Here is a 16198-nt window from a genome sequence, read left to right on the forward strand (position 1 = left end):
TTGCTTATCCTCTTCCATTCAAATCGCCACTACTAAACGCGTTCATCCTTGATGTAAAAGATGTAAGTGCGTGTTTTGGTCGAGTGTTGCATCGGCTAAACTGTTGCACGCGCTACTAATTAGGTACAGTATTGCGGTGTCTATAACACCGAGTTGTGCTGTCAATTGAGGTAGATTGAACCAGGATACGAAAAAAAAAACTATAGATTCGCTTTGTTTAACAATGAGATTGTGCTAGATAGTGCGATCCACCTTAGTGTTATCTCCGGGGATGACCAGATTGTTCATTTGAAGCTAAAGTATGATAACTACTTACAGAATCTTTTCGTTATCGAGGTCGATTGATTTCCCATGTGTCTATACTCTGTCATAAAGCCATTCCGAAATCACTGTTTCCACTGTAGGCGTGTTGCCCACGCAAGTGTTCCAAACTATCCTGTGCGCTTCCCAATTGCCACCGTGACATTATTCACCGCGTGTTCAGGAGGTCTCAGGTTTGTATTTTTGAACTTCCTTGCCGAAAGTTTTCTTTCGAAGAGTGCGTCCAATTCCCCAAATGACCTATTTTTCGGTTCTGGGAGCCGGAACCAACTCCATATGATACCGATGATGCTTGTGCCAGCCCAAAAGAAGCCGGTTAGCGCACCCCAACCCCACGCTGTGGGATTGAGCATGAGCGGTGTGATGACGTTGGCGACGATGCTGGAGATGTTGTAGCAATTGCGTGCGAGAACAATGGTCTTGCTGCGTAATCGCGTGGAGGGAATCTCTGATACAAGAGCGTAGCATATAGGGCCAATCGTTGCATCGTATGTGAGAGTGAAGGCTAGCAACAGCGCAGCGATGGACCAATTGAGTGCGTCAGGCGGTACATCCGCGACTGTAGGTGGGATAATGTTAGTAGCAGGGCTAGCAACAGTGACGGTACGGCGCCCGGGTATACACGCCAAGATGCCGATGGACAAGACAAAGGCGAAAGTCAATACTTGGCCAAAAAGGTATAGGCTGCGGCGCCCATAGAGGATCATCAGAGTCCAGGATACGACGACACCGAGAAGGCCAAGCGCAAACTGACCCAGTGATAGACTAAAAGCATATGAAGCACCCAGACCGGCTTGTTCATCTATGCTATGTGAGTCAAAAGTACATAGCACTCGAGCGGGATTAACTTACAAAAGTATGTTGAGAAGCCCATGAACGAACCACCGCATAGTGTTTGAACCGTCCAAACCATACACGTAATCTCTGTTCGTCGTCTGTCAATCCCTTTGAGGCAGTCTTTGTAGCTCGTTCCGCTCTGCATCAGCAATTCCTTTTCGTTCGTCTGTACCATTGTGTGCATTGTAGCGTCTAGCCCAGCATCGAATTCGGCATCAGAGACGTGCTTGGGTTTGGTTCGTAAGCGGCGAAGGGATTTCTTTGCATCAGCGAAGTTGCTTTGCCTGATGAGCCACCATGGAGACTCCGGTGCAAGGTACACGGCGACGAGTATCGGTACGGGGAAAATCCATTGGAGCGCAAATGGTTTGCGATATGACCATGAAGAAGTGTCAGTGATCATGCTGCGCAACACTATTGAAGCAACAAGTTGTCCGAGTACCCAGCATGCATTGACATATCTGTATCATGTTCAGGTATTTGGCGATAATTATGGGAGAGGTGGAATATACGTACGTTGTCAAGTAAGCTCTGAGAGCTACAGGGCAAACATCGGCTGCGTAGACTGTAGAGATGCATTGGAACATTCCCCAGGGCATCCCCAACATAAATTGGCCAACCAGCAACACCACCTTGGTTGTAGCGAAGAATGGTATCAGTATGAAGAGAGCCATCGCGGTCAGTCCAGTCATGAGAGCGCGTCGGTATCCAATGCATTCGGCTAGAGTGCCTGTAACGAAGAGTCCTAGAATCTGACCTGCGAGACCCCCATTGACAAATGCACTCTGCCAAGTAGCGCTGATCTCATAGTCCCCGTTGGGTTGTAAGCTACCAAATTTCTCTTTGAAAGGGGCCATGGCGAACAAGTTGGGTACCAGGATAGTGGAGTACCCTTCCATGATGAGGGTCATTGACAATAACACTGACCACGTGATGGCTTTTGGGTAGAGCCTGATACCCTGTCTGAGTGTCATTGAGCATTCAGCATTATTGACCGCCTCTATTGCGCGATTAGGGTTGTCCATAATGGGTTGCAATGACTCTGATATCGAAACTGTCGGTGGAGAAGGTGAAGTGTCTGCGGTACTGGCTAAACTTGACGAACCCCTGGTGTGTAGACCCACGGGCTGCTGTTCAGAGTACGTGGATTTATGTGTCAATTTCTTATCAAGGGACGACATGATGTTATCGATTTGTAAAGGAGATCAAAAAAGGGTCTTGAGGATGTGTGATGAGAGTATGAAACTTGAAAGCAGCCAGAAGATGGGATTGAGGCATACCTGGGTGTCACCCCGCACATAAAGAGCCTGGCTTTCGTAAACAAGATGCAGAAAGTTTTAGCCATCAGATAAAATAATCGGGATTGTACAAAGTTTAAACAAAATGCCAATGGTGTCCGGCATGGGCAGTCGAATGGTACAAAGTGTTGAGTGCGGGCTGCGCTAGATAGCGCATGAAACTAGTACGCGCCTAGGTACGGGGTGCATGGATGGCTTTATACATGCGAACATCGTAGGTTCGATATTGGTCAAGTGCGGATATAGCGAATGAGATTCCAGGGCACCACAGTTTCAATAGTTTGTGGCAGCTCCGCATGGACCCAGAGAATAATTCGGGGTGCATAGCGTACCTGAACCAGCTTTAGGGAACTCGAGCTCTAACCGCAGTGAGTTACAATGGTTGCTGGAGTGCGCAACTGCAGTACCGTTGGTGGGTCAACTCAGAGAACGGCGAACTTACTTGTGAGTTACCCTCATTGGGGTCGTCTGGGTCCATATTTTCGGATCGGCCCGCTGAGTAGTCCTGTGTACTGTCCACCTGCGCCGTCCCTTACGTCACGACTGGTAAAGTTTACACAAAGGTCAAAGTGCCATCATCTCATAGACCTTAGTAGAGCGCCCTTCATACTAATGCACAGTGCCATGTTTGTTGAGTAGGAGTAGCCAGATAGGAGTGCACTAAACATTGATGCGAGGCGATTCACTTTGCGGAGTTGGATGTACGGATCTGATTTATGGTTCCTGTATCACATGTCTATGCTTGTAACACTTGTTGAATCTACCAGACATGCTACTACTTTGCAGCAGCAGCAGCAGCTTCCTTCTCTTTCTTCTTTCGCTCAACCTCAGCCATCTTGGCAGCTTTCTTCATGGCGTTCTTGGTCATTGGCTTGCCATCGGCATCTAGCATCGGACCCCCTTCGGTCTCTTCTTTTGGTTGCTCCAGCTTTGGTTTAGTGGGGTTCGGGTTGCCCTTCCACTCGAGCTTCCTTGGGCGGAGGAACTCGTCTAGAATCTCATCTGTGACCTTCGTCCTTGCTTCTTGGAACCTCTTGGTATATGCTGTCATGGCTTCAATGCATTCTTTCTTCATCTCACCAGTCAGCAGTTCGCCCTTGCGGTAGTCTTCGGCGAGCTTCTTGAGCTTCTCGTCGTCATCCTCAAAATAAGCGATATATTGGTAAGGTACGTCAATGTCAGGGTTTCCTCCCTTCTCACGATGAAGCTCAAGTGTTTCCTGACCTCCCGAGAATGCTTTGGTGTTGATTTTGTTCTTCACTTGTTTTGCAGTATCACTCATGAAGATGGCTGAATTGGCATTTGAGGCGCTCATTTTACCGCCGGCGCCTTGAAGTGCTGTGAGAAACTTGGAGTGAATAAGCGCAGGCTTTGGTGAAGGGTTGTCCATGCGATTGCAGTTCTCGCGGACAAGGCGGAAGTACGGGTCTTGATCAATGGCACAGGGAATGAGACAGGGCGTCGCAGCGAGCTTCTTTGATCGGCGGTAGGTCTTGTAATCTTCACCCCAAATGAAGGGGTACGACGAGGCAAATGCAGCGACACATTGCTTGGCAGCAAACGCGTTGCTGCCGATATTTGTAGAGCCATGGAAGCCGAATGCGCCACGGACCTGGTTGTTGGTGATGAGCTTTTCAAACTCGGTCGTGTTCAGGTTGAAATGTCTGTTGTATCCCGATGTGAAGAACTCCGAGTCGATGTACATGAAAGTCTTCTTAACGTCAAAGCCAATGGATATGATATCCTTTGCGTTTTGTCGGGCAAATTCGTACACTTCCTCTTGCTTCAGCTTTTCCTTGAAGAGGAACTTTTCGTCGTCTGTCAACATGATGACCAATGGTACGTCGAAGACATCCTGTAGCCACTTGGTGAACTCGAAGGGGATGGTATGGCCAATGTGCATAGCATCGCTGCTAGGTCCACGACCCGTGTATAGGAGAAAGTCTTCGCCACGCTCGTATGTGTCAAGAATCAAGTCCAGGTCTCGGTGAGAGAAGAAAAGACCGCGCCGTAGCCAGCGATGTGGCTTGTGGCCGGTCACGCGCTCGAATCGCTCAAGAAGCGGTTGGTCTATGAGCTTTGTTGCCCACTGTTCTGAGATCTTGACATAGTCAAATTCCTTGACGTTTCCGTCCTCGTCGACCGCAGCTTGCACATCCCACGGGTTGATTTCCTGTTCGGTGGCTTTGGAAACAGGCTGCGTGGCTGTGTCGGAGATGGACAGGGCGGCCACCGCCGGCGGCTCGGGCTCAGTCATTACGGCGATGAGATAGGACAAATGTGTCGATAAAGAATTTCAGCGGATCTAGGTATGGAGGGAGTCGAGATCAAGAGGACCGGCGATGATTCATCACGCGTTGACTCAATGGCCAATTAATTAAAATGGCACCACCCCGCTTCAATTTGATGTTGCCGCACCGCCTCAGCTGCCCCGCACTGCGCCACACGTCAGCCACACGATCGGAGGTGGGCAAGTCGCAGTGCCGACGAACGACCGAGCGACCGAGAGGCAAAACTGATCACAGGCAGAGCTTCAGATGCTTCTGCCGCTTGTCGTCACACCACCATCTTCACACTACCCCCGCTCGGCATCTCTCTCCTGCAACGGCCTTCCCAATTGTCCATTCGCAATTGGATACTGCTGACCATGCGACTTCGTTACCTGAGATAGACCACCGTCCGCTACAGGTTCATCTAACCTTCTACTTACCAATTACTCCACCTGCCCTCTGCATCTCCACATAAACCTGCACAGGAAGCTCTAGAAGCGTCAATAAGACACCAAAATGGTCAAGTTCTACTCGTCGAACGAAACTTACTCGTATCCTTTCTCGGCTGTTTCCCTTGCCTACTTCCTGCGCTATCCAAACCCGTACTCCACTCACGTGCTCTCCACCGACACCATCGCCCGCCATTATGACCCCGAGACCCAGCGTCTGACTACTATACGGCTACACCTCAAGCGCTCCAAACTTCCCTCTGCTGTGCTCAAGCTCGTCCCTCGGTCTCTGCTTGGTGCATCGGCCGGCGGCGAATCGCAGTCTTACATTCTTGAGAAGTCGGTTGTGGATATCAAGGAGGGATGGATGGACACTGAGTCCCGCAATCTGGAGTGGACAGGAGTTCTGTCCGTAATTGAAAGGCAGAAGTTCACTCGCCCTTCTTCGCTCGCGTCTGACCACGCTCGGGTTCGGCAGGGCTCGGAAAGCCCCGCTCTACGCCACGGCTTCATCAACTTCAACAACAAGGGCAATGGTGTCAAAGTGGAAGACAATGGTGAGACTACAGATGTGACAAGCTCGGTCACGCTGCACAGTCACATTGGCGAGACGTGGAAGAAGAAGCGCGAGGCTGCTAGAGAGGGCATTATGGAAGAGGAACAGCCTCAAAAGATGGGTCTTTTGCGAAGCTGGAGCACCGCAGCTCTGCAACGCAATATTGAAAAGATTGGTCTCTCGCGCGCGCAGCGAAGCCAGCCAAACGCGCGTGAGGGCATGAAAGTTGTGCTCGAGCGCATGCGCGAAGGCGGCCTGGTCGGCGTACTCGAGGGCATGCGACGGGACCGGGAAGCGATCATGGCAGGGCAACCATTAGCCGCGCCGCGTGCAGCGAAGACGGATGAATAACTTTGTCGACATCACAAGGCAACGGTGTACGCAGTGATCTTTTGTGTGAAAAACAACGATTTTATGGTTTTGTATGAATATCAAGCGATGGCGTAACGGTCTCTCCCCCTTTCTCCCTCTATCATTGTCTCTCTTCTCTCTCTGGTTTTGGGGCTGGTTTGGATTTGGAATTTTGATTCTAGTGGTGCTGATTTGCTATCGGCAGTTTTGGAAAAGTTGATTTGAAGACGATGATGTCGGATTGGTGGATGTTTTGTATTAAACAACAATCATTCACGGCCTTGGCTCTGTTGAAGTCGCGGTGGCGTAGAACACAGACGTGTCAGCGTTGACGTTGCTACGCCGTGTATTAAAATCATTTTCCCAAGGCCTCTTTGTTCGTTCTTCATGTTTTTGCAGGTGATTTTGTGAGAAATCCCGAGTAAACAATATACATACTATCCACATGCTCTTCTCCTGCACACGATTCCGCTTAGTCCAATCTTATCATTTTAACAATACATCTTGTGTGAAGAACACCCCCGCAAATCGACAAACAAGATCGACGGCGAAATCTTATCGTAAGCCTGTGCCTGCGAAGTCTTCCAACAAGTCTCCAGCTGAGCCTGTCTCAATTTCGCTGGCCGCACCGCCGCCGTTGAATTGGTCTCCGTCTCCGTCGTGTGGTGCTCACACGTCGATGTCGTCGAGCAAGTCGAGCTTGTAGACGCAGGATACGGGCTACTGGTACCGTGTATATTGCATAGTTCATATGTGTCCTGTCCAGCGCACGGGGATACGCCAGATGTCTGCTGCGCAAACATCTTGCGTGGGAAGTGAATGAAGGCTGTGAAGTGGAACGTTGACGATTTATCCATCTTTTTGAGATTTTGTTAGAGACTAGCAGCAGGTGGTAAGTAAAGCAGTTCTCTACTACTTGGAATACTGCCAGTGGGCTACACGTCATCTTTAACTACGCTCGATCGCTATCACAGCCGTGGCTTCTTCCTATATTTCGGCTACAATTTCCCAGTTTCCTCATCTTCTTTCTTCCCTGCTACCGGGTATCCTTCCCTCCAAAAAAATATAATTGCTCTTGTAACAGGGCAGAAAAGCCGATGTATCGCTTGGGCACCCGTTTTGTGCTACGTGCGCGCTGTTACATTGAGCTCTTTTGCCATCCAACCCACCGTTTTTACTACGTTGTACGATGGCGTTTTTGGACGACTGTACGGGAGACGGTAACGCGGACACTATTAATCTGCGGGCCCTTCCTTCGATTGGGATTGTGTACCAGGTGGAAGAGGTGTGGAGGGAGAGTAAGCTAGTGGAAGGTGGGATAGCCAGATGAGGTTTTATATGGATGTTTGTGGCTAGTCTGATATTTTCTTCTCTCTTTATTTTCGATTCAAAGCCCGTTAAATAATGAACTCGATTCAAGGAGGTCCAGAAAAAAAACTAGGATTGCAAGATACAGGCGACGGTGGAGACTGACGAGGCCGAGAAAAATATGAACTGTATACCAGTATTATATCCCTCTGTCATTACCTGTCAGCTGTCACTTTCTTGAATGCACCTCTCCGTCTCCACGCGAACACCCTGTATCTTTCAGACACAACATGGACCTCTTCCCCCTTTCCCACGTACCTATACCTTTTCTCGAGTCTGAACCGTACCACCCGCGGCCCAGATCCGATCGATCCGCACCCATTCGTTACACCGAAAAAAACACCCTCGGCTAAGACTTGAGTTTGAACTTGAATCGTTGCACACGACTAGTTTGGTGTTATTTCGGTGGCTTGGAGAAATGGTGGGAGCGGGATGCAAGGATTGACTAGATGTGTGGGTGACGAGTTGTACAGTGGGTTTCCCGTAGGGAAGGATGCAAACCGGGTGGAGGTGGGCACAAAGGGTGCTGTAGTTGATACCTAGTAAATTTGGTGGATGCTAGTTTAAATGCACTTGGGAAAGGTGACATTGCATGATGAGTAGAGGAGAGCAAGATGGATGTTTTGATTGGTTGGGTGAAGAGGTGGAGATGCAGATGAAATGACGCCGGGCTGGATGTTCGTGTTTCTTCTGGCAAGCCTACTCCGTTATCGTGGGCTTCAATAGAAGAACAGGTTGGTCTGGACTACGAAACACGATTATAATAGCGCGTAGTTTAGAATCATGATATCTCCAAGATCGCTGCTACCAATGCCATCAATATACTGTTCGTGAAATAATTTGAGGTTTTCCTCATTTGTCCCCTTCTAGTACTTCAAAACAACACTGCTATTTCATTCGGCAGAATCTCGATCCGTCGCGATCCTATTCACAATCCTGCTTTAGATATGTTTACTGCATGTAGTCTATTGTTTTTTATAATAAAAACACATTAGCCCGACACTAGCCAGTTTTTCTCGGTGCATCCATTTAAAGACTAGTTCCGGCATTTCCGGTATTCTGTTTTGATGTTAGGCTAACGTTTTGGAGTAAATGCATGCGAATCCATCCAAATGGGGATTTATGGGCTAGTCTATGTTTCAACCGCACTCTAATCCAACGAGCTCTCCCTTGTATACACAATATGGGTTGATCCGTCGGCATGACCCATCGAGGCTTTAGGTAGGGCAAAAAATTTGAATATACGTATGCACACAATACGGATTGAGCCGTTAGACCAGCGGATGGAGTTTCGCGCGAATTCTTTAGAATAATGTTCACATTAGTCATTGATCTATGAAATACATATATAAATCATGTAGTAGGCACTTCCTTCTGGGCTCACACATCTTTCATAATCTCTGAACAATACAGGAACCAACTACTACATTTCTGAGAATCTTTATCTTCTACAGCCAACATGAAGCTCTCTTTTGCTCTGTCGCTTGCATTTGCTTCACTCGCATTGAGTGCTCCACAACAAACCGAAACTCAAACCCCACCACGAGCCGTTACTGCATCCCGAACCGTAACCCCCCCTGGACAGCACACCAGTATTCGGCTCGCTGTTGCACCCCAAGCTGGAGAAGAGGAGAAATAGTTTCTTATGTGGGACTTGAATCGTCCCGAAATTCTCCAGGTAAGTCCCTACAAAGATACCATCGAATCGGTCTTACTTTCTCTGACCCCAATATAGTGTTGCTGAACCGCTTTAAGTAATCACTTCTGTTGATGAAACTGTCAAATTAAAAAAATCATCGATGATTGACCTGGACATGAAGTTGAGGCCAAGCTGAAATGCTCTAGCATGGAAAGCATACAAAGTCGTCAATCCCGACTGCATGCAACACAGTGGTGGGGATCATGAAGTGTAATGCGATAAATTGTTAAACCATATTATAACTCATTGATTTGTAGAGGGAAGATTGACAAACTATGTGAACGTGATCAAGTTTGAGTGACTCCTACGTGGGGAAAAGAAAACAAGAAGCAATAAAAGCAGCCAATTTGTGATAAAAAAAAAACCAAGAGATTAACGAGAAATGTGTGTGAAGACCTTGAGTTGAGGTGCTAAAAAGCGTCAGTTGTGCTTGGTTCGGTAACCATTTCCAAGTGAATTCCCCTTCACCTGCAACCCCAGATACATGATCATTTATCGGCGGCAGGCATCGGGGACATAGTACGAGCTCCTTCATCCTCATGCTTAACATCAGCATGGTCAACCAGCCCTTCTGAAACTTGCTGGTGATATTCCAGCAGTGCCTCAATGATCTGTAAGGCCACCTTATGGCTGACCATGTCCTTGATTTCAGCCCACAGCTCTGCATCGAGGTTGGTAGCCAGAGTTTCCACGACAATCTCCCGAAACCGCTTTGGTACGTCATGATCCTTGAACGCGTGCTTGAATACTACTTCCATGACGCGATCACCTGGACCAGGTCCGTATCCCAACAAGGTTTTGAGCGATGTGTCGTTGGCCATAGCGTCTTGAATACAGTCGGTGACGGCATTGTACAGCTTGGAGTGACAGAACTCACTCAGTGCTTTGATACCCAATTGTGTGGCGAGCTGTAGTGTGTTGTAGAGCTGTTGCGGGTCTTCGCAGTTCAGTTTTCCTTGATAGATCCAATCCATTGCCGTTTGAACAGTGTCTGGCTCTGATCCAGGTATAAGGATACGTTTCTGAGCTGCAGCTCGCACAACATCATCTTTGGCTCTAGCAATCTCCCTCTTGTTGATACGGTGGATTGCAGCGAACAGTTTCTCTGTAATTGCGTGCAAACCAAAGGCATCGATGTATGTTAGACGTACTTTCGTATTGTTTTCTCGAATGGCGTCGTGTAACATGCGTGCTTTGACACGCTTCAACTCCACCTGTACTTGTGTTGCCTCGTCGATCACTTTCTTGATAGCCGGTCCATAGCCAGTCATAGGGAACCTCTCGTACGCGCGGATGATCAGAGGCAGTGCCTACAGGTATGTTAATATGGTGTCTTCATACTGATGCCGGATCGAACGGACTTTTTCTGTAATGGTAATGATAACATAGTCCGTTCTTTCCACGTTATCTCAGTAAGCTTACCTTTTCGTCGTGATCACCAGCTGCAAACTGCTCTGCAGTGACCTCTGGGAAGACATGTGGTGCGATCTGGTCACGAAGGTGATCACTCTGTTCAAACTGCTTTCTCAGAACCTTGGCCTGAATGAAGCGCTCTTCGAGAAGTTTGCTATGGCAACATAGGAGCTCTTCATGTATAGTAAGCTTGGTAGAGAGATCTGGACCACACTCAATCTCGACGGGAGTCTGCATGAGCATCCTGGAAGCAGTGTTAGTCACTGAGCATTGAGGAACAATCAGACACTCACTGGTGCGGCTTAAACGGTTTTAGCTCAGGACCAGGTGACGAAATCAGAATCGGATTAGAGGTCTCGCCGATGCTCGCGTGCCTCTCCGAAGAAGTGGGAGGTGTAGTATAGGGCGTAGACATGGTGTCTTGGCGAATTGAGCGACCTTTGGTGGATGTTGGAAGAGAAGAGAAGGAAAATACAGGCCTAGATGAGATTTATATATGCAGTATCGATGGTTTGTATCTGACATTGTCCTTCACCCGGAGAAAAAAAGGCACAAGGTGGTTGCTGGGCCAGGGTAACAAAGGTGAGAGAGATGCAAACCCCACTGATACTGTGAGATTTGCCGCAGGAACAGGTTTATATTAGGCTTCCCACCGGAATTTTCTGTAAGCTGGCTATCTGGACTCATCATAGCTACATGTTGAAAGACGCTGGAAATGTGATAAATACACCAATGAGTGTCAATGTGTGGTAAAGGTACTCCATAGTGGTTGCAGCAGGTGAAGTTCCCAGAGCAATACGTGAAACTCATAGACAGCATGAAAATGGCGGCTTCAGCGCGGTGCTACATGGGAGGTGTGTGTGAATGTAGGGACATGGGGGAGAAGAGCAATGACGATGTTAAGGAGCGGTGCACGGGCGCTGCCCCGCCGCGATGGTGTTTGGTGAGTGTCGACACCACAACCAGACAACGCGCCACCATGGCCAAACTCCACCGTGAGCGCGTCGAACACGCGTTGAACGAATTGCTGGTGCGCATAGTACCCGAGGATCCCAATGATGACGAAGAGGCCGCCAACCAGCGCTTCGAAGACGCGTTTGAGTTTGCCATTGACGAACTCACGTCGGCAGGAGATCCCGCCCTGGTCCCAGATGTCCACCACATCGCTAGCCTGATGGACCGCAAGGGTGAGTGATAATGCTGCATGTTATGTGGTTATATATGGAAAAAGAATACACGTTACTAACATGGAACAGTTTCGGGCCCACGAAACGATCAGCACAAGAGCGCCCGTCTGCACAATCTGCTCTCGCGCCTCGAGACACAGACAGTACTGGACCAGAAATGGCGAATGCTCTACTTCCTATACAAACTCTCAGATAATGGCGAACCAGTTCCAAATGCACCTGTAGCCCAGGACCTGCGCAGCTTTCCCCGAGAGCCCACTACGCCTTCCAAGCGCGCCTCTGCCCCGGCATTCCAAGACGCCTTTGCGAAGCCTGGCCTTGCCCAGCTACCTGTCAATGCTGGCTCACCTAAAGCGCCTTCACGTCCACCAACTATTGCCGAAAAGCCAGAGAAGCGACGCGAAAGGCGCTCCCAAGACACGACCAAAGAGCAGCAGGCAAAAACAACAAATGCCACAGAAAAGCCAGAATTGGGCCCCTCAGAACCGACCCTATTACGTGAGCTGCCTTTCACGTTGCAGGGCTACTCGTCTGCCAACCTGACGTTTCCTTCTTCGACAGCCCTCAAACTTCCACCGACCCTCCCTGTGCCCATTATCAGCCTTCTGCATACCCTCGCCGAGCCCGCCATCTTGTACAAAGGCCTTGCCGAGTTTGTAGATGAGAGCCAAGGCGGCCTGATAGAGCAGAGTTTCCGCGCCGCCTTGGCTAAGGAGCTGAGGGCATACCTCGGCCTGGTTGCTACGCTCGAAGGCCAGATCAAAAGGGCTTTGGCACAGCTCGGTGAAGGCTCAGCGCACCAGGGCGCCAGCAAGGCCGGTGTCACTCTCAAGCGGTGCGTCATATGGATCAGAGAGCCGACAATGGGCCTGCGACTCATGAGTCTGATGGTGGAAGAATCAAAGAAGAAGAAAGGCGGCGAGTTGATTGCACTCATCCATTCCTTCTCTCTCAACCACGGCGACCCCTACGTCATGAACTTTGCTGAGCGTCTTCTTTCCGACGTCACCCGCCCGTTCTACGACATGCTGAGGCAGTGGGTCTACGATGGCGAGCTGGCTGATCCATTCGCGGAATTCTTCGTTTCTGAGCAAAGCGAAGACGAGATTCTCGAAGCAAATGGCCACGAGGGCAAGGGCGGCGCCACAAGTGTATGGGAAGACAAATACAGACTCAACGATAAGATGGTTCCTACCATTGTCACTGAGGACTTTGCAAAAAAGGTGTTCCTCATCGGCAAGACACTCAACTTTATTCGCTATGGCTGTGGAGATGCAGCATGGGTTGACACTTACTCTAAAAAGGCTTCCAAGGAGCTGCAATATGGCGATACCGCAAATCTGGAGCGATCCATCGGTGACGCCTACAAGACCACTATGGCCCGTCTTATTGACCTCATGGCGAACAAGTTCAAGCTATTTGACCATCTGCAAGCACTGAAAAAGTACATGTTGCTTGGCGCTGGTGACTTCATTGCCGTACTTATGGAATCGCTCTCGTCAAATCTCGATAGACCTGCCAACACTCAGTACCGACACACGCTCACCGCTCAGCTCGAGCACGCTGTCAGAAACTCCAACGCCCAATTCGACACGTCGGACGTTCTTCGCCGACTCGATTCTCGCATGTTAGAGCTGTCGCATGGCGAGATCGGATGGGACGTATTCACCCTCGAGTACAAGATTGATGCTCCTGTAGACGTCATTGTGACTCCATTTGGCTCCAAGCAATATCTTAAAGTCTTCAACTTTCTATGGAGGGTAAAGCGTGTCGAGTTTGCTCTTGGTTCCACATGGCGCCGCTGCATGACCGGTGCTCGCGGCGTCTTGGGTACCGTATCAGACAAGATGGGGTCTGACTGGAAGAAAGCGCGCTGCGCCATGGCCGAGATGGTACATTTTGTCAACCAGCTTCAGCACTACATTCTTTTCGAGGTTATTGAGTCTTCATGGATCGATTTGCAAAGAGCGCTCAATAAACCAGAAAGCACACTCGATGATATGATCGAAGCCCACGCAAGGTACCTCGACAACATTACCAGGAAAGGTCTCCTTGGAAGCACTACTACAGATTTCACCGCGCAACTGCACGAGCTACTAAAGACCATGTTAGCATACAAAGACGCGGTAGATGGTCTATACTCGTGCTCAGTTGCAGAATTTACTCGAAGACAAGAACATGCTGCCAAGATTGAGACGCGAACCGCAGCTGGCAGGTGGGGTCTCTCTGAAAAGGACAATCACGGCAGCTCGACTCCAGATCCTTTTGCGCGATCACGCGCAGCTTCTACAAACCAGGATGCTGACTCGCCTTTCCCTCCACCCTTGCTGAAAATGGGTATGACTGGGTCTGTCGAAGATGACGTACTACCAGCACTTCAAAAGCGCTTAAGTCATCTGGCTGAGGACTTCAAAGCCAGGATCAACCTTCTCCTTGGCGACCTGGTGCACTCCCCTGATGGCGAGCTCAAAATGTTGGCTGTCAATATTAATTTCAACGATGTATACAAGGTTGAGCGAAGACGAAGGAAAGGGTCTCAGAAACGCGACAAGGACAAAGAGACGTCCAAAGTTGACACTTCTGCAGCATGAGTGTTGGTGTAATTTGTGGCGTTTAGCACGACATTGACACCCCAAGTGCTTTGCTAGGAAGTTACTACGTCTGACATTTCTCCAATTCAACGTTTCTATCTCCTTTGCCACACTTCACTTCGTCGGATACAAATTCAAAAAAAAAAGGGGGGGGGGGGGGGGGTATATTATTTTGCATGCCTTCAAACTAAGTTGACAAATCATTTTCAGCATTCGTGATGCTTATGACATCCTATAGGCGATACGTTACATCCACTTGAAGAAAACAAAACACATCTAAGAAAAATGTTCATCACGCATTCCCCGCGCTAAGTTTTGATATAGGGAATGCCAGTCAACTTGAATGTCCGCTCATTCATGACCGGCTTATTGACCGGCTCGAAGCGGTTGTATGGATCTTCCACCCCATCCCTCGTAGCGACATTGGAACCAGTATGCATCGCATTCGGCCAATGAGTTGTACCAACCCACCTCTCATAGGCATCCTTCTTGCGAATCAAATCCTCCTGTGAAGCATCCGCCACGGGCATATAGCACGTGTATATCGCAAACCTCGGCTGATGAGTCTTCGAGGCCAGATTGTAATGCGGCGTGCGGCTATCCCAAACAAGTAGATCGCCTGGGTCCGCGCAGACCTTGGTCCATGTGAGACCTTTGTCTGCCAGCCACTTCATGCCGTTTTCAGTAAAGCCGAACCATTCGGGTGTCCACGCTGGGATACGTGGTTCGTCTTTCATGGCGGCATGGAACTCCTCAGAGAGCAAGTGGCCGCCTGGACAGACGATAAGACCGCCATCGTCTGGACCGTTGGGAAGCAAGTTGACAAGACCCTGTAGACAGCGAAATCCAGCTTTCTCTGGGTTCTGGTCTTGGTGTGGCCACGGCTTATTGGGGGCAATATCTGAGCGGCCGGGAAAAGTAAAGTTGATTGCGTCAAAGGAGACGATGAGGTCTTTGTCGTTGTATACCTTCTCAAAGGCACTGATAACGCCCGGCTCGCCGCGGACCTCCCAAGCAAAGTCTTCATGTGTGACGGCGTAGTGAATACACATGCCCTTTTCGTTGATGAGCGGTAGCTTGTCCTTGTGCGCTGTCGATAGGTCATTGCGGTCGAATCCGAGGTTACTAGCGCAGTCTCGTTAGTAGATGGACGAGTAAAGAATGCGGTTTTTAGACCAACTTACAAGCCCTCTAGCCATGAGAACATTTTGTCTGCGTATTTTAATGCCCTTTCTTGAGGAATAGCTCCTTTAATGACAGCATAGCCGTCTCGTGCGAGGTCATCGCGCCAGTCTCCAAATTTGGCATCTGTGCCATCCATCTTCATGGCAACATTTTGAACGCCGCTCAAGGTGAGGGTTGGTGTCTTGGTCGTGGTCGTGATCATGATGAGTTGAGTTGAGATGAGATACAATCTACGAATGGGGCTTTGATCCTTTTCCCGAAGCGGTAAGTTCTGATTTTTTTGGAATTGGTGTTTGGTTTTTGTCAGTGTTATGGCTTTTATCTTTCAGTTGCAACCATCTCGTGTTGACTGTGCATGATGAGGCCCACATGCCATGCCCACGGCCTCACCCCCACATATTCCGGTGGATGGTAGCTTTTGACGTCAATCGTTCCGAAGTCCACCCCGCCTCTTCTTAACCGCATGCTGATCATGCAACTCTACTCTGTCCTTGCTAATCCTGGAAGTAGCAAACCCTTGGCTTCTCGATGGAATGTGTATGTATACGTCGACGCTCGTAATGTGGAGGTGGGCGTACGTGTGATTTCTCGGAACGCCAGTTTCAATTTCATCATGTTAATCCTCTCTTAACCATTCTTTGTCTACCTGTTTCTGTCTTTGCTATTATTTTAT

The 16198-nt window shown here is 49.2% G+C and overlaps 5 protein-coding genes across 5 annotated transcripts; 2 read left to right on the top strand and 3 right to left on the bottom strand.

Annotated features, from left to right (window-relative positions):
- Positions 1-42: 42 nt before the first annotated feature.
- Positions 43-4818, bottom strand: PSV08DRAFT_407690 (tryptophanyl-tRNA synthetase; the record flags this gene model as incomplete). Its single annotated transcript, XM_014224882.2, has 5 exons — positions 3236-4818; positions 1675-2244; positions 1174-1619; positions 511-1123; positions 43-112 (listed from the first exon to the last, which is right to left on the bottom strand). The coding sequence occupies exons 1-5, from the start codon at positions 4711-4713 to the stop codon at positions 43-45; spliced, it is 3177 nt and encodes a 1058-aa protein (XP_014080357.2). The 5' UTR covers positions 4714-4818.
- Positions 4819-5004: 186 nt separating this feature from the next.
- Positions 5005-6527, top strand: PSV08DRAFT_271602 (PRELI-like family-domain-containing protein). The gene has a single exon (XM_014224884.1). It carries the CDS (start codon positions 5243-5245, stop codon positions 6080-6082), a length of 840 nt encoding a protein of 279 aa, XP_014080359.1. The 5' UTR covers positions 5005-5242; the 3' UTR covers positions 6083-6527.
- A 3110-nt stretch (positions 6528-9637) lies between these two features.
- PSV08DRAFT_170530 (uncharacterized protein) lies at positions 9638-10977 on the bottom strand (the record flags this gene model as incomplete). The annotated part of the gene is made up of 3 exons (XM_014224885.1): positions 9638-10459; positions 10572-10806; positions 10856-10977. 3 exons carry the CDS (start codon positions 10975-10977, stop codon positions 9638-9640), a joined length of 1179 nt encoding a protein of 392 aa, XP_014080360.1.
- Positions 10978-11530: 553 nt separating this feature from the next.
- On the top strand, positions 11531-14470 carry PSV08DRAFT_196323 (Spc98 family-domain-containing protein). The gene is made up of 2 exons (XM_014224886.1): positions 11531-11749; positions 11819-14470. The coding sequence occupies exons 1-2, from the start codon at positions 11542-11544 to the stop codon at positions 14338-14340; spliced, it is 2730 nt and encodes a 909-aa protein (XP_014080361.1). The 5' UTR covers positions 11531-11541; the 3' UTR covers positions 14341-14470.
- A 178-nt stretch (positions 14471-14648) lies between these two features.
- On the bottom strand, positions 14649-15727 carry PSV08DRAFT_244344 (uncharacterized protein; the record flags this gene model as incomplete). Its single annotated transcript, XM_014224887.1, has 2 exons — positions 14649-15465; positions 15525-15727. The coding sequence occupies 2 exons, from the start codon at positions 15725-15727 to the stop codon at positions 14649-14651; spliced, it is 1020 nt and encodes a 339-aa protein (XP_014080362.1).
- Between the last annotated feature and the right edge of the window lie 471 nt (positions 15728-16198).

Source organism: Bipolaris maydis, assembly GCF_028858645.1.
Source record: "Bipolaris maydis strain C4 unplaced genomic scaffold PSV08scaffold_2, whole genome shotgun sequence".
NCBI classification, from domain to species: domain Eukaryota; kingdom Fungi; phylum Ascomycota; class Dothideomycetes; order Pleosporales; family Pleosporaceae; genus Bipolaris; species Bipolaris maydis.

What these genes read in the sequence shown, in the direction of transcription:
- PSV08DRAFT_271602 (XM_014224884.1), top strand. Translation starts at nt 5,243, where the DNA reads ATGGTCAAGTTCTACTCGTCGAACGAAACTTACTCGTATCCTTTCTCG.
- PSV08DRAFT_196323 (XM_014224886.1), top strand. Translation starts at nt 11,542, where the DNA reads ATGGCCAAACTCCACCGTGAGCGCGTCGAACACGCGTTGAACGAATTG. An exon ending in TAGCCTGATGGACCGCAAGG is followed by an intron (nt 11,750 to 11,818) that starts GTGAGTGATAAT and finishes AACATGGAACAG; the next exon opens with TTTCGGGCCCACGAAACGAT.